This window comes from Rhopalosiphum padi, chromosome 2 (genome assembly GCF_020882245.1).
Source record: "Rhopalosiphum padi isolate XX-2018 chromosome 2, ASM2088224v1, whole genome shotgun sequence".
Lineage (NCBI taxonomy): Eukaryota > Metazoa > Arthropoda > Insecta > Hemiptera > Aphididae > Rhopalosiphum > Rhopalosiphum padi.
In genome coordinates this window covers 50167211-50191130 of record NC_083598.1, presented here as the reverse complement: position 1 = coordinate 50191130, position 23920 = coordinate 50167211, and the positions used below count along the sequence as shown (strand labels likewise).

At 27.3% G+C, this 23920-nt stretch overlaps 3 protein-coding genes across 3 annotated transcripts; all 3 read left to right on the top strand.

The window, feature by feature from the left end:
* The first annotated feature begins 7724 nt into the window (after positions 1-7724).
* On the top strand, positions 7725-10524 carry LOC132919003 (52 kDa repressor of the inhibitor of the protein kinase-like). The gene is made up of 4 exons (XM_060980356.1): positions 7725-7794; positions 7959-8045; positions 8185-10322; positions 10501-10524. The coding sequence occupies exons 1-4, from the start codon at positions 7725-7727 to the stop codon at positions 10522-10524; spliced, it is 2319 nt and encodes a 772-aa protein (XP_060836339.1).
* Positions 10525-12465: 1941 nt separating this feature from the next.
* LOC132922117 (calumenin-like) lies at positions 12466-16172 on the top strand. The gene is made up of 7 exons (XM_060985465.1): positions 12466-12791; positions 12919-13020; positions 13121-13248; positions 13339-13532; positions 13874-14116; positions 15145-15260; positions 15328-16172. The coding sequence occupies exons 1-7, from the start codon at positions 12789-12791 to the stop codon at positions 15514-15516; spliced, it is 975 nt and encodes a 324-aa protein (XP_060841448.1). The 5' UTR covers positions 12466-12788; the 3' UTR covers positions 15517-16172.
* Positions 16173-17247: 1075 nt separating this feature from the next.
* LOC132922720 (peroxisome biogenesis factor 10-like) lies at positions 17248-18646 on the top strand. Its single transcript, XM_060986378.1, has 4 exons — positions 17248-17470; positions 17567-17724; positions 17797-18039; positions 18119-18646. Exons 1-4 carry the CDS (start codon positions 17356-17358, stop codon positions 18461-18463), a joined length of 861 nt encoding a protein of 286 aa, XP_060842361.1. The 5' UTR covers positions 17248-17355; the 3' UTR covers positions 18464-18646.
* The last annotated feature ends 5274 nt before the right edge of the window (positions 18647-23920 follow it).

Genomic DNA, 23920 nt, shown 5'->3' with positions numbered 1-23920 from the left:
ATTTTTATTTTAAATTTAAGCGAGCTATGAACAAATAAATTTTATGAAGATGTTTTTTTTTTTAATTTGACTGTAATTGTTACTATGTAAAACGGGTCATCTAAATAGCGAAATTACTATTTGAGTTATTAGTTCTAAAGAATTTTTGTTTTTAATTAGTATCGTTTGATTTGTTGTAATGCATTTTTTTATATTTAATAAGCATATTGGTTTTTTGACCATTCAGATTTTTCAAATGTTCAAATTAATATCAATAAATTATAAAATATTATGACATAGCCAATATTATTAATAATTAATCATCAATAAATTATATAAAATCACTTAAGTTATATTAAAATATTATAATCTATTATTAGCTATTTTATAATATGATTTAATTGTATTTTATAGTATTTTTAAATTCTAAAAACTATGAAAAAAATACTTGTCAACATGTTTAATGCCACACAATCGTCTATATCAATAAAATATTATGTTGTTAAATGTGTTTCTAAGAACTGTAATTTTTTATTAAAGACTCATTTGAACAAATAAGATACAAATAATGATTCGATATAATATAGTTTATAGACATATAATAACAATTACATATATTTCTAATCCCACTTAAAATGAATTCAATAAATTGGGTATATTCGGAAAAAAAAAGCCCCATACCAACTAAATACATTATTCGTTATTTTAATTTGATTTACATAATTAAATATAATCATTACATTTATCTATGTAACATTTCTTTAACATATCTAAAAGTATAGCTACAATCTCCATTTAACATTGTCGATAATTGTCATTTGTCATTTGTACCTACATAATTTAAAAAATTTTAAATATTTAGTAAAAAATCTATTTTAAATTGATCTTATATAAATCTATATAAAAAAAATCAATTTTTGATAACTGGTATTTTTTATGTCAATTACCTATTCATAATAATTCAAGAACAATTTTCACATTTCAATTTTTTTCAGCCTGACAATACTTATAGGTGCATAACTAATTAAAGTTTTGGAACAAGTCTAGTTTAGCGACCACTCGAATTATTCGATTTATTTTTCGGAAACCTATGTATTTTAACGAGTCTTAAACGATGGTGTAAAAATAAATTTGCGGAAACCATTAGTTTTGAAGTTATAGACTTACGAAGTTCACGATTTTCGATTTTTTACCCATATGTGTGACACTATTTTTTTTACATTTTTACCGCTTTTATATAATGAATTTTTTGGGGAAACCTTTGTATTTCAACTAGTTTAAAACGATAGTGTAAAAATAAATTTGCGGAAACCATTAGTTTTGAAGTTATAGACTAGTTTAATCTAGTTTAGTGGCCACACGAAATTTTTACTGGCGTCATGCTAAAGCATCCATGAGCCAATACTGTCGTAAAAAACGTTTCTACGCAGGGTACTTGGCAAAGTACATGTTTTTAAAATCGTGTCGGTTAAAAAATGTTGACCCTCTAGCAGAGTTTTTCGGGCTATGTTCCGTAGTATACGACCCTGTCGATGGAGTTAGAGATGTCACTTCTGTTGAGTCTGCAGAGTCGGAATCGGGAACCGCCTCTGAGGTAGAGTCTGGAGACGAATCCGAAACAATTTTTTTTTAGTTTTAATATAAAATATAAAATATAAAAATTGATTTTACTTTTTGACAGTGTAACCCGTATCCTTGTATGGTTTTCAATGTAAAAAAAAAAACAAAAAAATATCCCTCGATTTGCTATGCAACACAATCTCAAGTAGATCACAGGGTAAGTTATGTTGTATAGTATGGCGTATGGGCAGTGATGCCTTGTTAGCGGCACTCGTCGCTACGCTTCTCGGCGTCGTCGCTCCGCTCCGCAAATCGAAAATATCCCTCGACTTGCTATGCAACACCACCTCAAGTAGGTCACAGGGTAAGTTATGTCGTATAGTATGTGCACTGTGCAATGATTACACGTTTTGCTCCTCGATGCAGTCGCTCTGCTCCGCAAATCGAAAATATCCCGTCACGCGCCTGAGTAAAAAACCGAAAATCGTGAACTTCGTAAGTCTATAATTTCAAAACTAATGGTTTCCGCAAATTTATTTTTACACCATCGTTTAAGACTCGTTAAAATACACAGGTTTCCGAAAAAAAAAATCGAAAAATTCGAGTGGCCGCTAAACTAGACTTATGCCAAAGTTTTTATTTCCATTTCTTAATGTTAGGTTCACTTCACGATAATATATTATAATACTTAAAAGTAAGTAACCAGTCTTGCTGTTCAGCTAACCTAAACCTAACGATGCCACAACACAGCTAAAAAAGACAACTCTTAATACAATATAGCGAACATAGATAATATGTAATATAATATAACACCTCTACGCATAAATAGGGAGCGAATTAATTTTAATTGCGTATGCGTTATTGACGTTATTGTTAATTTCATGAGTGTGTTAAGCGCGTAGTTCGGCACTCAAATGTTAGGTAGGTAACATATTAACGTAAAAGAATTACACTGTCTTAAAGAAAAGAAAAATATGTATTTCATCTAAAAGAAGACGTTCTGGCCGTTCTGCTAAAGCGATAGCAAATTAGCAACACTGTCTACTGCTCGTGTAGCGGCGGTTCTAGATTCTATAGCAGAGGTGGCGAACCTACGGCACGCGTGCCAATTTGGCACATTGAAAAAATTAAAATTATTAAAAATGATGCTATTTATAAAGTTTTGATTATAACTGTTATAAGAAATTCAAAAAAACAAATTATATACATTTTAAAAATTATAATTACAAAAAAAAAGGTGTGCTTACTTAATAAAATAATATATAATAAATCATTAACTTTATTTTTATCCGTAGAAAATTTAATTTCCTTCGTGCACGTGAAAAATTTTCAAAACCTTGATTGGGAAAATTTGGCACTTGACCCTAAAAAGGTTCGCCACCCCTGTTCTATAGGCTCTATGTGTTGAGTGTTGACCGAAACGATTGCGTAAACACATAGACATGTCTATGCGTCAACACATTCCCCGTTCGCATATTACCATAGAACAGTATTGATATATTACCATTATGCACACGAAATAAAACCCATACCGAAATACTGCTTTCTCATTGGTTCCACATTTGGCGCGATAAAATATTTAAATTCATCATTATTATTATTTCATCATAAACAATTATTTATATTAATAGTTTGATACAATGAATTTGATAATTGGTTATAATGATTATAATAGCAATAAGGTAAAAATCTAAAATATGAAATCGAATTATTATTATTATAATAATATTTTATCTTAAGTCTTACAATTAACTTTCATACTTTCATAGTTTCATGTATCTACTTAAAAGATTTTACCTTTTCCAACTATTAAATACAATGTATTTACAATTCATTAAATTTAATTATATTGTATGAATACGTTTAGAACTTTAAAATTTAATTGGAATACAATATAATAATGTATCAGTTTTAAGGGGGTATGAATAGGCCATAAATATTAATCACTAATGTTTTTCGGTGTACACTATACATCATAGAGACATAGAATAATAAGAATATAATAGATATGGCAATTTATTGTAATCAGTCCATAATATGCTGTATTGATGCTACTTTCACCGCCATGTGTGTCTATTACCAAATACATTTAAAGCTAGATGGCAATGCGTTCTATTTATTATTTTAGATAACAATAGTACTATTTATATCCAATGGTGATACTAAATTAGTAAAAAATATTAAATAATATTTATTATAACATTACTTCAGTATTTTACTTGTACAGTTCTACCTATTATAATACATTTGTAAGTACCTAAATATTATACTATATTTATTATATGATATTATCAAAGCATTAAAATGCCCAGCTGCGCTATTTGTGGTAGAAGCAGAAATAAAAAATCTAAAGATGGCCATATTACTTTTCATAGGTAAGTGCTATATAAATATATAATAATTGTACATAAGATACCTACTAGTAGTTAGATATTACATAATATTATATATACACTATAACAAAATATACTTAACATTTAGCTACATTGGATTTATACTTATGAAATAAGAATCTCATATTTGTATCATAGAGCAATAATAATATTAAAAGAAGTAGGAAATATTCTTATTATTTAATGATTTATATTGGAATTGTTATTTATAATTTTAAGGCTTCCTCAATCTACAGTGGTTCAAGCACAATGCTTGAAATTTTCCAGAGAAAATGGAATTCACGAGAGCTTATTTAAGCCTTCTGTTAGTTTATTTTGTTCAGCCCAATTTGCTGCTTCTTATTTTGACAGATTTACTCATACCACTCATTTAAAATCAAATGCTGTTCCGACAATTAAAATCAAAAGAGTAAAATGTGTAAGTTACATTATCACACAATAGTTATTTACCTATATGCAGAGTAATTTAGCTATATAAATATATAATGCAACCTAGCAATATTTAATAACAAAGCATTACGGAGTCAGTTAGTTTTAAAAAATACTCATAGTAATTTTAGGCAAAAATTCTCTACCCAGAAATTAAGATACCTATTCCAGTCGATGATCCTCTATGTATCCAAAGTAGTAACTCAACACCAACTTACAGCAATTTTACAGATCAACCCATTTCTGAAGAAATTAAAGGGCCTAGTGAATGTAGTTCTCCAACAGTTATTCAAGTATTACTTCATATTTTTATTTTTATTCTTTTTTTAGAAATACATTTTTTAGGTTTTTAAAAGATCTTCCAAAAAAATAATAACAATTAAAAAGTTCAACTTTCCAGAAACAAAGTCAGTGGCCAAATTTTCAATGTATGACTCAATCTTATCTAATGATATTATTTCAAAGGTATACTTGTTTTAATTATTAAAACATTATAAGGAACTACTAAAAAGTATAAACATTCACAAAAATTGATTTGCTTATATGTTTTAAAAGGATTCTAGTAAAATAATGATTGATAAAATGTGTAAGCCCGTCATCAATGATTCACCGAATCGCCTTAGACTCAAGAGAACTGTATCAATGTTGGCAAATAAAAATATATTGAAGTCAAAAAAAATTAAACTGCTCAGTCAAAAAGTGAAACACCAAGGCAAAAAATAGCTTCAATGAAAACGGTGATTGATACTTTGAAAAAAATAATCTTGTCAATTATGACACAAGTGAATTGTTGTCTTCCAGTTTTGGTAAGCATAAAGATATGGCTATGTAGATTTGTTGATAATAATCGAGGTAAAGAGCTAAAAAATAAGTATAGTCAAGAGTCAAGACGTTTTGCCATTACACTGCACTTCTTTTCTGCAAAGGCTTATGACTTTGTAAGAAATGAATTTAGTACTACTATGCCATATCTACGTAGATGGTATGATCGTACTAATGCTAATCCTGGCTTTACAAATGAAACACTAAAAATTTTAAATTCTTATTACTCTATGGTATACATTCAAAAAGGCTGTAGCCTATAATAGTGCAAAATATAACCCAAACACAATCAAAAAGCGCAAAAACAATACCTTTTTAGTTTTTAACAAACCATAAGCGCAAATAAATTTAAAATTACATATTACTAGTTATTACTTATTAGTATAAATGTATAATTATAATGAGTATACCTATCTTAAAATTAAGTTTGAACTTTGAAGCCCACAGTTTTTTAAATAATCCAGAAAATTATATCGATGAAAAGAGAAACGTTTGTGATTAAAAGTATAGTTAAAAAATTAAAATCAATAATATGATATTATTGATACTACCTATTATATTCGAATAGTTCACTATTGAACTATTCGTTCATATAAATTATTGTAAATCTTGAAGTTACATTTTTGTAATTAGATTAGGTACCTAATTTTTGGAATTTCAATTTTACCCATTATTGGAGTACCTATTTAATATCTCATATAATATCTGAATCTCTCTGTATGTAGCATGTTGCATGTATGTAGGTACAGACGGTACAGTAATTACTAATTAGTAATTAGGTACAGTGTGTTGTATTGTTGTAAAGCCGGCACCTCGTGTTGTATAAATCAATAAGATAACGATAAAAATGAAATAACCATTTATTTTAAAAATCATGCTTATTACTTACCGAGTAATAAACTATTTTTTTAGGTACTAATACAATTTTACAACTAAACATTTTATTTGATTTCGTTTTGCAATAATTTACAAATTTGTTTGTATTTAAACTATATGTAGGTAAAACTGATAAAAGTCAATATATAAATACACCTTATGGGGGGATTTACCATTTGGCAGGATAGGCAACTGCCTCTAGCCTCCGTTATTAGATGGTTTCCGATTTTTATGAACCTTATTTTTGTTTTTTCAGAGTACTACTTTCGTCATATAAAATACATATATTTCAAAAAAATAAAATAATTAACCCTTTTCAGCGTAAAATGTAAATTAAAATAATACATAGGTACAAGAAATCTGTAGCCTGTAGAGGTAAAAAATGTATAACATTATAATTATGTTTGTGAAAATGTATAAGTAGGTAGGTAAATACTAAATTGTAATAAATTATTATTTTGTTTTATACAACTCATCCATGGAAGGGGGGTATGGCTATATGCTTATATACGCTACTGTTGACAATAAGGAGCCACATTTTTTATTTTGCCTAAGGTCACAAAATGCCTAAATCAGGCCCTGGGCCTAGGGTAAATATGTACAAATTTACAATACATAGACACCGAGTAGTTAAAAGAAAGAGCAAAAAAGTCATATAAAGTTAAATTGTTAAATAATAAAATTACATGTAGTATTAGTAGTAGTAATAACAAAACATAAAAGTAACAATTCTTAGTCTTATAATATATAGACATGTAGTTACGAGTAGGTACAAGTGCGCCCATATGGGGGGGGGCAAGGGAGGGACATGTCCCCCCCTGGAAAATGTAGAAAATATTGGAAAATTGTTTACTGTGGTCAGAATCTATTTATTTAGAAAAAAATTAATTAAATATTAAAATATATGAAAATCTATAATTAATTGTTTATGGAAAATAGGTTTATTTACTGTGGCAAATCAAGTTATCAGCTATAAATAACAACAATAAATAAACAATGTTCATTAGATATTATTATAATATATATTTTGTCATGAGTTCGGACGGTTTTACTGCTCGCGAAATAAACATTCATGTTTAAATTTAGACGCGCTATACGTACTGGTTTCACTGTTCGTCGCCGTCGTCGTGTACCGCTTCATGAATTTACTTATAATACTGTAGTGTGGCCCGACCCTTACATTTTATAGTAAAAAATAAAAAAGTGAAAACTATTCAGTATTTCAGTCGTTACACTTTTGTTGTGTCAAGTGTTATATTACTTAAATATATTTAATAATAAAATAATGAGTACTATTAATAAATTAAAAAAGTATGTATTTACTCCGAAACGTCAAAACCCAGAGCCAGAAACAAGTTCTTCACCCATGTATGAAAGTAAGTTTTCAAAAGTAATCCTTATTAGTTATTATAATAATATGTAAAATATATTAGATATTAGATGGATCTAGACAGATTACGTATTTTAATAGTAATTAGTAGCATAGATTTAATATCATTTATTATTTATTAATCAATACTAAATAATTGGAAACTATAATTGAATACCAAATGGTATATGATATCTGGTTTAATTTTATCTCATTACTGTTCTATTTTTTTAGATGATGAAAAAAACTGTAAAAAATCGAAAATTTTAGATTATTTTAAAACAAAAACTGCAAAAATGGACAACAAAATTGTAGAGAAAAATTGTAATAACCCAACCATTTCTGTAGTCGATGTGTTAACTCCGTGTGAGTATACAAATGTTTTAATGTTTTAATATTTAATTACTTACCTATTAGATTTTTTTTTTTTTAATCTATGCAAATAAACATATAAATACAATGATTTAAATAATTATAAATAAAAAAATAACAAAGCTACATTTATAATATAAATTAATATATTTATATAGGTAATGCACAAGTCACATCTACTAATAGTAATACATGTGTCAGTACCATGATTGATCCAGACATATCTGAAGTAGTATCAACACCTTGTAAGTATAGGATTTATTTTATTCACTTAAACATTTTTATTAGAACATATCATATATGTAGGATTAAATATTTATTATAATTAAATATTTTATTTTTTCAATTTTTCTATATAATTATGTAAATTCAATTACTTTTCAGGTGTAAGTAACGATACTAACATTATAATATATAATTCGTCAGATGTTGGAGATTTTATTAATATTCATCCAATACCAGAAGATAAAAAGTACAGTCTACTAACTAATCCATACAAACCAACTATAAATTATAATTTTAAAAATGACATTGCATCAAATTCCAAACGTGCATTTAATTTGAAGTACTTAGAAATGTATGATTGGATGATTTATTCACCTAAACATAAAGGGGTTTTTTGTAAATTTTGTGTTTTGTTCAAAGCTAATGTACACAGAGGTAAACAAGGTTCTTTTATTATTACACCATTCACAAAATTTTATCAGATAATTGAAGAGTCAAAAAAACATGAAAAAACACAGTGGCATAATGATTCAAAAGTTACAGCAAAATTATTTTTAGACAGTATGAATTCAAAAAAAATAAATGTTATTGAGCAAATTAATGCTACAGTACACAAAGAAGTTGAAAATAATAGAAAAAAATTAAGACCAATTATAAAATCAATATTGTTTTGTGGACAACATGACATTGCCCTTAGAGGAAGCACTGCTGATAGAGGTAATTTTGTTGATTTATTAAAATTTCGAGTTGATTCAGGTGATAATATTTTATCGAACCATTTTGACACGGCCTCTGGGAAATCCAAATATATATCACATAGAATTCAAAATGAAATTATTCAAATTTGTGGTCAAGTAATTCGTAATGATATTGTATCCCAAGTCAATAATTCAGTTGCATTTTCTTTACTGGCTGATGAAACAGCAGATATTGCAGGAAAAGAACATTTATCTATTGGTGTAAGATATATTGATATTAATTATGTAGTGCATGAGGAATTTATTGGATTTAGTGAAATACATATTTTAAATGCAGAAGGTGTATCAAGAAGTATATTAGAATCGACAGAAAAATATGGTTTAAATATGTTGAAACTTGTTGGCTTAGGATTTGATGGTTGTTCAACCATGAGTGGCAAAGAAAATGGTGTACAGGCAATTATCCGAAAAATATATCCAACTGCTTGTTATTTTCATTGTGCTTCACATAAACTCAATTTAGTAGTTAACGATCAAAATTCAATTCCTGAAATCAGAAATACTATTGGTACTGTAAAGGAAATAATTAAGTTTTTTAGAGAAAGTATTTTGAGAAGAAAACTTATTCCAAATATTCCATTATTTTGTGAGACACGTTGGTCAGAAAAGTACAAATGTATACAGTTATTTGATAACAATTTTATTGAAATTAAAAATGTTCTTGAAAAGTTATCTATTAGTTCAGAAGCAAATACTGTTACAAGAAATTGTGCGTTCCAACTTTCATCAGCCACATCAAATAGTACTTTTTTGATTAGTTTAAAAGTAATTGCTTATTACTCTTCTGTTCTAGAACCAGTTGTGACCAAATTACAAGGTACAAGTGTTAATCTTCATTCTGTTCATAAATTTGTTAAAACAGAACTTCTTGGCATATTGAATAAACATAGAGAAAACAGCTTAGAGTATTTTAATACAATTTTTGAGGAAATCACTGAAGCAGCAAATAGCTTAGATTTTGTACTTAAAATACCTCGAAGAACAAATCATCAGAGTCAACGATCAAATCATAATTGTTCATCAAATGATTCTATCAAAGATTATTACAGAGTATTCATATATATACCATATTTAGACTCTATTATTAGTTCGTTAAATAATAGATTTAATGAAAACAATGAGACTCCATTTAAATTATGTTGGTTGCTTCCAAATGAAATGATTAAACTACAAAAAAATGAATATTTGAACATACTTCAAGATATTGAAAATCATTTTAAAATACCTAATATAAAAGTTAATGGTTTAATTTGGTATGATTATTGGCAATTAAAATCACAATCATTTATAAATGATACAATGGAAGATTATAAAAAATTATTGGTGGAGTGTGAATTTTTTCCTGCCGTCAAGAAATGTATAATGATCTATATTACATTACCACCTACAACATGCACTGTAGAACGATCATTTAGTACGTTACGAAGAGTAAAAACATGGACGAGATCTACAATGAGTGAAGATAGACTTGACGGGTTATGTATGATAAGTATACACAGGGAAAAAATTAATGATAAAAAGAATGAATATATAGAAGAAGTAATAAACATATTTGGTATTAAAAAAAGAAATTTACAATTTTTATTTGTAAATTAATATTTTAATAAATATAATTAATTGTTTTCAGTGTCCAATTTATGTTTTTAATTAAATAAAAATTCGATTAATTACTTTTATGGTTAATTGGTTAAATAATTATCATTTCATAATCTTCCAGTTTGATTTACATAATATAATGTAATAGCATAATAATTAGCAGTAGACCTCTTCCTATCTCCTATTCCTATTCCTATTTATAAATGTATTGATAAATTAAGATTTTGTCCCCCCCTTGAGAATTTACCTATGGGCGCCCTTGAGTAGGTATATTATACAGTTTTATAATTATAAAAGCCGTAAACTATCGGTTAGCGGTTAGCGCTAATACTTAAAATAAACAAAAATTATGTATTCAGTTATAGAATTTTAACAATTTTATTTACAGTAGATTTTTTTTATGTCGAACGTCAATATCCCGAACTATGTACATACATTGAATATCTCGGATACACAAATAATATTTTTATTACGGTAAGATCAAAAAAATAAACAGTATGTAGCCATGTAGCCATGTAGGTACATTCAGTATAGGTAGGTATAGTGTTGTGATATCACGCATTGGTACTTTGGTTGTCAATATTTGTATGAAATATAGTGAAATGGAAAATAAGCGTAAATGAAATGTCCTTACAATTAATTTTTATATTCTTACAAAACCAAAAGTATAACAAAACAAACTGTAATGGAAGGTTTTAAAAAAAATAATTATTTATTCATTATTGTAGTTTCTTGATATGTATGTAGTGTTAGTACTTTAAGTAGGTATTCAAATTATTTAGTCATTTTTTTTAAAATTGTAATAGAACTAGATATCTCTAACTTTTTCCTGTTCCCCTTGAGATTCGACGTAACGAAAACTGTATTTATATAAATATATAATTATAGTTGATTGAGAATTCACCATTCAAGTTTTGACCGTATACCTTTATACAATATTTTTACAAAAACGAGTCAAAGCTCGTTTATAAAAAAAATTAAAAGAGGGAGGGGTGTAGCAAATTTTGTTTTCACGTGGTGACTAAATTCTAAATATGGCCTAAATACTAATAATAATTTATAAGTTATAACATAATAAATACCAGTGGCGTGCTCACGGGGGGGTCAAGGTATCATATATTCATATCCCCTCCTTTGGATTTTTCTGTAATGACATATATTAACTATCTACACGAAAAATAATGTAGGGTCTGTGACAAGTCGAAAATGAATATCCACACTTTCAAAAAAGCTGAGCACGCCACTGATAAATGCAATATTTTCGATAAAAATTATATTAACCTAATGCTTTCATACTCATAACTCACCTAAAAATTGAAATATCGTAAAAAGGCAACGAGAGAACACAGATAATGTTCTTACCTAAAAGTTTGATAATAGGTCAATTCACTCTAATATTAAAACTAAAAGCACACTATTGAAACTGGCGAACGAAAATTTACAATGTCGTACGTGTATAAGACAGAGACAACACATGCGGGTGAGACGTCCTCATAAAAAAAATTATTTTTACTCGTTTTATTTATTTTTTTTTTTTTTTAATATTACCTTCTACGGATATTATTCAAAACTTGTTTTTAAATTTTCCTTATTCCTTAACAAATATATATTTATTTACAAAGATGAATTACTAGCAGTATAATCTACAGGCCGCAGGCCCGCAGCTATTATATACAATAAATATAATTTAAAAGTTATATGTATACACATATCGTGGCTTAGGCGTAGGCCTTTATAGTTTATGATGATGTATTGATTGATGTTTCGATGATGTCAGGCACATATAAAGGGGGGTTTGGGGTTCAACCCCCCCGAAATATTTTCGATTAACGAGGAAAAAATTGTTTTATTATGTTGCGGCACAATTTGTATTGCTAAATTTTGTAAACCCCATCGAAATTTTTTTTTGTGTACGTGCCTGGATGATGTATATTATATTGACATGCCACGTTGCTCACAACAGTCAACAATCATACTCAAATCATAGACCATAGTGAATAGTGATTAGAAAAATATTATGTTATCATCTTCCGCTTCTCGATACGTCTTGTTCACAAACCCATAGAGACATAGAGTAATAATACAAACCACAGGAAAAAAAAGAGTACGTCGTCCAGCTTATTATCATTATTTGTTATCATATATTCAGTTATCTGTCTATAATAGTTTCGCAGCGGCTTCCGTTGAACTACAGAACAAAACTGGGTCTTAGATTAATAAAATTAATGAGCTCAGCATCGCTCTGCAGTTCGTTGTGTTCATTAGGTTATTATTACTGTTTTACAGCACATCGAAAAACATGACGTGTAATGACAATTATTTAAATTGAACAGTGTTTAGTTGAACGATCGGTATTTTCAAGATTTATTTACACTTTTTCAGTTTTTAACATAAAAACAGAGATCAATCATGGTAAGTTAAAGAGATGTTTAAATAAAAATTTATTACTTAAGAGTTTAGATATACTATTTATTAAACAATAATATTTTACACCGAGCATGACTTAAAAAAAATTAATTCCACTTAATTTTGCTTGCAGAAAGTAATAATATTCAATTGTATGACGTTAGTCTTAATGTTTTTCATTTGTACAATTACTGTATATGGAGTGCCGAACACCAAAGAACCGGTTTTAGAAAAAGTAAGAGTGCACCATGTTTAATTTTTATTTTGTTTTGATAAATTATTTAATACATAAACTCATAAGTTTTAATGCATTATATTATATTCTGTGTGTGTAGTTACAAGCGCAACAGCAACATTTCAGGGGTGAAGAACACAATCCAGATTATGACCATGAAGCTTTTCTTGGACAAGAAGCGGAAGAATTTGATAATTTGACGCAAGAAGAAAGTCAAAGGAGACTGAGGTAATTTTAGCTTTTCAATTCTCAAATCTGTTTTTGTTTAGATATTGCCATCTATTAATCAGTGCCTCCTATTTTGGTTGTGATTTGTAGCGTAATAGTCGATAAAATTGATAAAAATAATGATGGATATGTAACACAAGAGGAACTTAAAGATTGGATTAAATTCACTCAAACTCGTTACATAATGAATGATGTGCACAGCCAATGGGATAACCACAAAAACTTGGAAAACGAAAAGTTATCGTGGGCAATATATAGGAAAGATACGTATGGATTTATGTCTGGTAAGATCAACCTATTTTAATGTTATAGATTTTATGATTATCGCCCATTAACTATTATTTATTACAAGCAGTGCTTGAATTGGAAAAAATTAATAGGGGAATAAAATATAAGAGTAATTAAAAATTAAAATGTATGTATCTGAATATTAAATTCTTATTAGTTATTAATTAATATATTTCTAGAAGAGATACGCTTAAATATTTTTTTTTATAGAAAAAAAGCCCCTAAATTCAAGCACTGATTACAAATTTATAACCCAATCAATTGATTTTAAACTTTGTCAAGGTTAGGTTAAGTGAATTAGTTGCAATATTTTTACTCAATAAATTTGTCTTTTTAGATGACGAAGCGAAAGAAGTGCATAAATCTGATGATTCCTATACATATGCCAAAATGATATTAAGAGATAAGAGAAGATGGGCAGCAGCTGACGTCGATGGTGATGGTCTATTGTCCAAAGAGGAATTTATATCTTTCTTACATCCTGAAGAAAGTGTTCACATGAAAGATATTGTTGTCTATGAAACTATGGATGATATGGATAAAGATAAAGACAATAAAATATCAATGGATGAATATATTGGTAATTTTATTTTTGTAAATTTACCATAAAAGTAAAGTTAATTCCCATGAGTAGTATACTGGTATTCTTAACAAATATTTGTCATTTGTAAATACTTGCCATTTGCTATGCCATGGAAATAGTCTTCTGTTTGCACAATTAGTTTATCCCTAGTATATTTTTCAAGGATAGTTGGTAAATATATCACAAATCAAAAGTCATGGTCAATAAGCTAATAAACAGGTCTTGTGAGTTCATGTATTTTAATATCAATCTTATCAAGTCTATTAAATAATAGATAAAAAATAAAATTGCTTCAAATTCACAGGATTCAATATATTGTAAAATTGTATTTTTTATGTAATTGCATACTAAAGCATAATCATGCATTTTTTTTTACGTTTAAAGAGCTTTTTAAGTTTTTAAAGTTATTGTTATTACATTATTAATTATTTTAATGTAAGTAGGTACCATTGATTTTATAATAATCTATTTTAAAATCAATATAGGTACTTACCAATTATTTTAATGTTTATTAAAAACAACTAGGCGTAAACGCGGGGAAAAAATTCAGGGGGGAGGGTTGAAAAATGTTCATAAATATTAAGTCTTTTCATTTGTAGGTCAGGATTTATTTTTTATTGATATTTTAGAGAGCTTAAACACCCAAAATCTCCCCTTTGAGTTTACGCCTGAAAACAAAATTTGATTAAAAACTATAAATTTAACTAAATTTAAAAATAAAATCAATATGTGATGGTTAGATGATAAAAAATAATGGTCAATCCACAAATCAAATAAAAATAAACATAAGTGTATATTTGAATATTTTTAGAATTATAGTTGCATTTATATTCAAGTGATTTTTATTACATGAATTTATGAGCCCTGTTAATGAATATACTTAACAAATTTGCCAATTATCGGGACACTTACTATAAAAATAACTTGAATATTTGATTATTGGTGTATTTGCCTCTTGAAAATAGTAAATACACTGGCTCCAGCAACTTGGTTTAAAAATAAATTTTACTATTTATCTCTACTAGCTGATTTATTCCCTGGTGTGGAGCCCAATGAAGAACCAAATTTCATTAAAAGTGAAATAGAACAGTTTAAGACATACAGAGATAAAGATGGTGACGGGTTCTTGGACATTGGAGAGGTTTGAAAGAATTCATTTTATTTCAGCTCATCATTTTGATAATACATATAATAATTTTTAATTTTAGGTCAAAGATTGGATATTACCTGACAATTTTGATCACGCTGAAGCAGAGAGCAGACACCTTGTTTATGAATCCGATTCAGATGCTGATGGCAAATTAACTAAAGAAGAAATATTAGCGAAATATGATTTGTTTGTCGGATCCCAGGCAACTGATTTTGGAGAGGCGATTATGAAACATGATGAGTTATAAAACAATTACAATAAAGAAAAAATAAGTTTTTGAATACTTTTAATAAAATAATATTTTTATATGAGTCAATATATTTATAATATACATTATATTAGTGTAGTAGCCTTAAAATATTATTTTTGTTTGTATACGACATTTATTTTAATATTTAATAATTATTAAGTATTAAAAATTAAGATCTGACTGAATCATTATACCAAAACTGTTTTTTTTCTTTTATATGATACTATTTTTTTACACTATTTATATCTGTTTAGTAATTTTAGATTTTTATACTTAAAAAATATAAAACTGTTATATTCTGTTCTTTTTTTGTAGATCATTTATTAGTATTTTTTTTAAACAAGTTTGTGTACTTATACAAATTTATCTTGTAGTACTTCAATGTAAATGTAATTATCAGATTTATTAAATTTGGTTTTCTTTATAAATAGTATCGTCTTTTTATCAATAGTAAATTTCATTAAAGAACCAATTGTACTAGTTTTAAACCAAATGTCTATTAGTCATGTGTATTAATTTTCAAAATATTATGTCTATGTGTGTATAGTACTATAGTATATTTACTGTAAAACTAATTATATCTATCTGTGTTTATATTATACCCATCACATTATAGACTGTTGACAAATAATAAAATATTTTTTTAACAATAATTTTTAAAAGGTTTTTATTCTTATGATTGTGGACACAGCAACTAATTATAGCAAAACGGTGCAAGATGAACCTGTGATTATAGAAGCGCTGTTAATTTTATTTTCTTCTTTAAATTAGAAACAATATAAAAAAAAAAAAACTGATGAAAATGTATTTTTCAAAAATCTTGGATCTTCAGTAAAAATTTCAAAAAGTTACTGATTGCAATAAATGTAAATACAAAATATAGCATCAGTTGGATAATTATGTACTCCTATTTACAAATCAATGAAAATTTACTTAAAAAGTTAACACCTTGGTTGAAGTTTGATTGTTCCAACATAGCAACCTAAAACATTAAAAAATCATAATTTTTTTAGCAGTCCCTTTGGTGTAATATCCAATGTTAAAATAAAAATGACAAGTTTTTCTAACACCAAGATTCTGTGCCTCAACAAACGTGTTGAAGAAAATATAAAAATTGAACAAGGGTAATGCATTTATGCTATTAAATTAATCATCATTAGAATGCAGATTAAAACCAAAGAATAAAGTTATTCTGTGTTAAAACTTCATTTTATCTAACATTATTTTTGGGTTAAGCTACCACAGATAAATAATTATTCTATGAAGCTACTAGACTCGAACATTTGTCAGTTTGATTAAAAGATGAGACGATAAGAGTAGTTGAATTTAGTAAGAACGGTTTTCTTAAAACAAACGTGAAATACATTGATCTTAGATAATACAAATCCTTGAGTAAAGTAATGTGAAAACAGTTCAGCTCCCCATGTAGTGATTTTGACGATGAAAAAAAAAAAAAGTACTAATCCAAAAACCAAAAATCAACTTATTCGTTTTCGACGATTTGGTACAGGCTCAACCTAAGTAGAAACATAACAACTTAAAAAAAAATTATTAAATACTTGCAAGCATAAAGTTGTGATATATGACAATAATAATCACGGTCTAATAATTCTTCTAAGACCGTGATAATAATATTGATACTTGATAGCTAATGTTTGATTTGAATCGGTTTTTTGTTTTTTTATTACTGATAGAGCGAGATAACCTTATCACTGTGGAAAATTTAAAAACTCAAAACTGTAAATACAAACGCTTACAATTTTAATATTTCACAGAAAATCCACAGACTGAAAATGTCTTCTTTAATGAGATGAACAATATAACCAAAAAACCATCATGTCAGCATTCAATCCTAGCGGGCCTGCGGAGATATTGAGAGCGGAACAAAAAGACGAGGAACTTTACGAACGAATTAATCAACAGCTATGTAGTTTTCTTCTAAAATTCAAAGGTAATTAATTTACTACGGAATAGTATGGTGTTACCTACGTGATTGTCTGTCGTTACAGACATTGGCTTACTGCTGCTAATAATTATATGTTTTTAGGACATGTGTTTATAAACAAAAATAAACAGAACATATTTTGCACGTCACAATTACTGTACTATGCACTCACGACACTGTCTAAGCTCCAAACACTGGGCGAAGAATATACAAAAATCGTCCAAGTTGGAAAAACTGGAAAACACGTCCCAGGACTTGTGGTAATTAAAATGCAAAAAAAAGTGGTATAATAAACAATTATTTTTGTTCACCAAGAATGTTGTTACTTATAGCAAAGCACTGGTATGATATTAGCCCATGTATTTGGAGACAGACTTATCATCCTAGCCTTGGATCGTTTGATTGATAACGTTCAACATAGCAAATCGATTACGAATCAGGCCAAAGATAAAATCATACAAGTCACGACAACTGTCAAATCTCTAGTTCCACTGTTTCAAAGCCTCAACAGAGTATTATTTTACTGGAACGGTTCCTTTTATACGTGGGCCAAACGATTTTTCCTCATTAAATATGTAAGCATAGGCTCAAACTTTGAACTTAAATAGCTCAAAGTTTTAATATTAATTATTTTTATTAATTTTTTTTTTTAAGATCTATGCAGTTCCATGGTACCACCCTAAGCGGCCTTTACACGTGTTTAAAATTCTTAGTGTTTTGACTGCCATCCATTTGAGTGTGCTTATGATCATGGCCGTGTTAAAAACCCCAAAATTACATAAAAATGAGGAAAAACATCCCAGTCAGTCGATTCCATCAAACAGTAGCAGTAAATGTTCCCTTTGTTTAGAACCAAGACAAAAAACCTCACTTTCATTTTGTGGACATCTGTTTTGTTGGTCTTGTATTCACGAATGGTTACAAACTAACGACTTTTGTCCAATATGCCGCAAAGCACTAAATCCTAGAATGGTGATACCTTTACAAAATTTTATTTAGCTAAATTTATGGTACAATTATTGCGCGTTTAATTAGGAAAAGGGGAAACATTATTGTGATAACATTTTAGTTGTTTGGTAAATTTTTATTGTATTTGATAAGATATTTTTGTATGGTTTTAAAAAAAGTAACTTATTGTTCAATTATTTTGATTACTCAGTAAATAATTAAATTATTTTGTTATTGGTATTTTTATTTATGGTCAGTTTTTATAAAAAACAATTTCAATAGATTAATGTGTTAATTTGTTTATTTTTCTTGTATATGTCATCTACTTATATACTTCAACAAGGATTTGTTAATCTTAGTTTAAAATAATCATTATTTTTATTACCACTGCCAATTATTTTTTGTTAAGAAATGTCTTGTTTACTAATTGTTGGAGTTATTAGTCAATTATCACTCTTGCATCAGCCTTAAATTCTTTTATAATTTTATAAAATATACTAAACTATATTATCATTAATTGATTTCTAATAGTAGTATAATAAAAAGTTGCATTTTAATACATTATACATTCTAATTAGTGTAGATTAAAGTAAATGTATTTCAATTAATTATACAAAGGATTTTTTTATCTATTGCGTTATGCAATTAATTCTACTGTGGTTAATATTTAATTAAATGTTATGGACAAATGTCATTTAAAATTTAATTAAATCTAGACTAAAAATTTTAAATAATTTATTCGAAAACTAATTATTTCAAATAAGACATAAATACAAAGCAAAGGTTAAAATGTAGTTTTGTTAAAAATAGAAAATAAGGAAGGACATTTTTGATTCTCACATTAATTACTTAATAGTTAAATTAATATATTTATAGATGAATATTATTTTTATTAACCAGTAATCAGTAGATTGGTTACAAATGTTTTTATGGGTGATTGCCTGATTTTTTTTAGGGTATATAAAAAATTAGGGCCAGAAATCAATAAAAATGTAACGCACAGTGCACACATACAAACCATGGATCACCCAATGGTGGTCCGCATACAACTGGTAAGTGTGTTAATTTTATCTGGCCCGCAGGTAAAGAATACATTTTATAATATATTATAATATTATGTATTATTTTGGATAAATATTATTGGTTTTTAAATAATGTAAATATGTACTAAGAATTTTAATAGTCCGCAAAAAATTTTCAGCTTCCTAATGTGGCCAATTATTATGTTAACAATATATTTAAATACTTCATTCTGTTACTACAGCAGTAAACTTGTACAAATTGAGCGATAAGTTTAATCAACTCACTATAGTTGCTACATATTATAATTATAATATACCTATACTAAATTAACCCTACATAACCCGACCCCCCTCCCGAAAATTGATCCTGAATACGCACTTAGTTTTCATTCAGTAGTAACATAAGATAGACATATATAGGATCTGGAAAACATTAGAAAATTAGACAATAACAATAATTAGACAAAACATGTACAATTTATTAAATTGAAATAATGTTTTAACATTGATGTATATTTTTTTACAGCTTAATTTTTAAACAATTAATAAGTTCACTGTTTGTACTTTTACAATAAATAATTTTTCAGTACTAAATAGGCACATTTAAAAATAATAACTAATTTGTATCTAATATCTATAGGCTATTGCATATTGTGATTGAAATTAGTTCTTATTACTACTAGTACTACTTATTTAATAGTATTAATATAACTAGGTGCAATGTATAGGCTATATAGGATATAGCTATACTAAGCCAATACTAAAAAAAGGTTAAATCACTCTTAATTCCCAAAAATGTCTTTCTGTATTTTTAAAATAAAATGTCTTAACAAATCAAAACGAAAAAAAAAAATAATTAAAAAAATCTAGTAATAACACAGGAAACAAAAACCCCTTCTATCAACTAAATAAAAGATATTAAGCTCAAAATATTCCATTAATTTAACAGCACTGTGTTTCCTAAGAACACACGTCATGTAATTGTATAAATGCATACCTAGTACCCACTACCTGTATACAATTTAAATTAATTAATAATGATACATATTATTATTATAATAACATTGTATGGTACATTATATTTTAGATATTTAGCCATCTAGATTCTAGGTAGTAAGTATAGGTACTACGCATTTGTGCTTACATAAATTTAATATATTAATATAAACGAATGTCTTCAAAAGTGCTCAGTTAGTTTATAGTATTTATAATTTTTAAAAACATTCATCTTTATACAATTATATTTAAAATTAATATAACTTTCACAATATAGCTACCTACTATTTGTCCACTGAGGCACTGAGTCCAAGACGGTTCCAGTTCATAACATTAATACAACACGTATATATAACTATATAACTATATAAGTAGTGTATTACAATATTACCTATGATTTAGCTTTAAACGTACTAACAAATTGGGCGCAATTTTAGATACCTATTATTTTTACCGGTGTTGTACGATTGAGAACGTTTTACCTTTTTAGCAACACGATTGAGAACGATGTCGGCAGATCAAAGAAACAATATTTTGTACCTTAAAATCAAACGATTGAGAACGATTTTTCTAGCGACGTTGCCATTTATCTTAACTTTTATTAATAATATTTAGGGCTGGGATTTTGATGCAAAAGCATCTCTTTTTGGTGTTTGGACACATGCAGTAATTTCTGTTTTAAAGGAGACCCAAACACAAACCGTGGCAGTAATCAACTCCATTGAAAATAATATTACAAAAACCATGGCCAGCAAAGATTATAATCGTATTGTTTCAACAATCAATTTATATAAAGAGTTTGAACATAATAAGGTATTTAAAATTAACCGGAAATAAGTACTTGGGAAAAAAAATTTAAATTGTGTATATACTGGCAAATAAATATTGATTTTTTAAATTTTTAATCTTAAGCTGACAAATAAAATAGGTATATAAATATATTGTAAATAAAAATTAATTTTTTAAATATTTAATCTTAAGCTGACAAATATGTTGTATATAAATATAGATTCCAGGTAAGTTTATTTTGTAACCAAAATATAGTGATTGATATCTTATATATATTGTATTTTTATTATTTTTATTTTTAATTAATGTGACAACGTTGCATAAAAGTTAGCAGGTAATAACGTTCTCAATCGTGCTATTAAAAAAGGTACAGCCGATAAGGGCCGTTCTCAATCGTGTTCTACCCATTTTTACATAATTTGATGTAATTGAAAAACATCATTTTTAAGAAAAAAATGTATGTTATTATTTTTCAAGTTTTTACTTAATTAAACATCTACATTTTTGATTTCATATTCCTAATCAGAATATTTTTCTGATAAAATTTGTACCTATAATCAAATTTCGAACGAATAGTTAAGTAATTTTAAGTTATAAGTGTTTTAAATAACTAGGTAGTAGTGTCGAACTATAATAGTTATATACTGAAAGTTCTAAATAATAAAAAAAAAAAAAAAAAAAAAAAAAAAAAACTAGGTAGTAGTTCGAAATTAGGTATACTTTACATGTATAGAAATACTCCAAAAAATATTCTAATTCGGAATATGAAATTAAAAATACATATAAAATAACTTATAATATCGATAAAAAATTTTCTAGCATAATATGTGTACAGAATGATTTTCATCATCTGTGGCCGCACTAATTTATCAACGACTTTTTATTTTTGAAAAAAAACATTTTACTAAGTTACCTAGCTTGAGATTTTTATAATTATAGCCAATTATAACAAGTAATCGTATCACTACACTTTAAAAAATCTACTATTTTTAATGACAAAAATGTTGTTTTTTTTCGTTATCAGAAGCATTATAATATTTTTCTTTAAAATATGAATGTCTAAACTTAAATTGCATCAGAAGAAATATTTTTTTTTGTTAATAATAAATTATTATTTATTAGTTTATTATTAAATTATTTAAATATTTATTACTCATAAACTTTTTGTTCAATATTATCCTTTACAAATCAGTGGCGGCGTTTAGGGGGAGGGGCATAGGGGCCATGCCTCCCAGACATCAAACTACCTATAAATAACAATTTCTTTCATAAATCTGTATAAAGAAATCTGTATACGGCTATAGTATCTATAGGTACATTTGTATAATATGTGAATCAACTATTTACATTTTTCCGTATAACTATTTATTTTACATTTTTACCTTCATACCTACCTATTGCATGTTTTTTCCTGTGTAAACCTAAGTGGATAAATAGTTAAAAGTATAATTTTTGGATCAAATAGATATTGCCCCCCGCCCTAGAAGACGAATCGAATCCGCTACTGTTACAAATATATCAACATTATTATTTATTAGAAAATAATATTGCTTTCGATTATATAATTTAAAATACATGACTTGGCAGCTTTCCATTAAAAAAAAAAAATTAAAAACCTATACAGGAAAAAAATACTTATACCTTCATTTACTGTACATAAAAATAATGTACTTCGAAAAGACAAAATTCTACTGAGAACTTTAGTGTAACTATAGTTAAACAGATCACTCCATGTCTCCGTAGGTACACATATATAATATATAATATGGCAGTTATAACTTATAAGTACCTTTGTCCTATCCTATACCGACAAACCTTGTTTTTTTTATATTATTATTCCAACTTAGCGCCCATACGTTTTAACGCTAAAATCGTATTAGTCGCCCGAATCCACTGTTTTTTTATTACGTATCGTTTCAATTTGGTTTTGCTCAACGCTTTCCGACGTTCTGCCGTCTTCAGCCAGTTGTGTCTGAGAGCTTCAGCAGCCGACATCCTGTTCCTGTGCACAGAGACAATAAATAAATAAAATTACAAGTAATATTTTTGAGTATTTTTGAATTATCTTGGTAGGTAATATATGTATATTTGAATATATAGATGTACTGAGAACCGGTAGGTACTGCATGTCTACATATGTGCTGTGTCACGTATATGCGAAACAATACTGTAAACTTGCCAACCGTCAAAAATTATGTTGTAGTTCGACCGTACAAACTTAAACTCTTCTCCGATCAAGCAAAAACAAACGCAAAACGAAATAGAATAAAAGCTCATCATATACATTAGTAAAATAAATAAACGACGACAATGATTTAATTGGTATTATTACATATGATATTATATGTTATGATGCTATGAAAATTATTGCAAAGCTTTAAATGTTTTCGTATTTTTTGCTTATTAAGTATGGCTTTGCATCGTTTATTTGCGTATACATACGATATAAGCTGTACTGCCTGTACCTACACAAAAATATTATATAGTGGTTTGAAGACGTCGACTAAATTATAGAAGAAGACGAGTAACGACTAAATCAAATCTATAGGTACGGTCAATAAATTGATTTCCCGATTATGATATCAGTATAATATGCATGGTACCTATATAATATCATTATATACGGGATATGACATTATACAATGGAAGAATGAAAACAGTTATTAGCAAATACGAATCATTTTTACATTAAAGTTTAAAA

Coding starts and splice junctions, on each gene's coding strand:
- LOC132919003 (XM_060980356.1), top strand. CDS start 7,725: ATGGACAACAAAATTGTAGAGAAAAATTGTAATAACCCAACCATTTCT. Junction 7,795..7,958: donor AGTCGATGTGTTAACTCCGT/GTGAGTATACAA, acceptor ATATTTATATAG/GTAATGCACAAGTCACATCT. Junction 8,046..8,184: donor TGAAGTAGTATCAACACCTT/GTAAGTATAGGA, acceptor ATTACTTTTCAG/GTGTAAGTAACGATACTAAC.
- LOC132922117 (XM_060985465.1), top strand. Junction 13,533..13,873: donor TACGTATGGATTTATGTCTG/GTAAGATCAACC, acceptor TTGTCTTTTTAG/ATGACGAAGCGAAAGAAGTG. Junction 15,261..15,327: donor GGTTCTTGGACATTGGAGAG/GTTTGAAAGAAT, acceptor TTTTAATTTTAG/GTCAAAGATTGGATATTACC.
- LOC132922720 (XM_060986378.1), top strand. CDS start 17,356: ATGTCAGCATTCAATCCTAGCGGGCCTGCGGAGATATTGAGAGCGGAA. Junction 17,471..17,566: donor TTTTCTTCTAAAATTCAAAG/GTAATTAATTTA, acceptor ATATGTTTTTAG/GACATGTGTTTATAAACAAA. Junction 17,725..17,796: donor AACACGTCCCAGGACTTGTG/GTAATTAAAATG, acceptor TGTTACTTATAG/CAAAGCACTGGTATGATATT.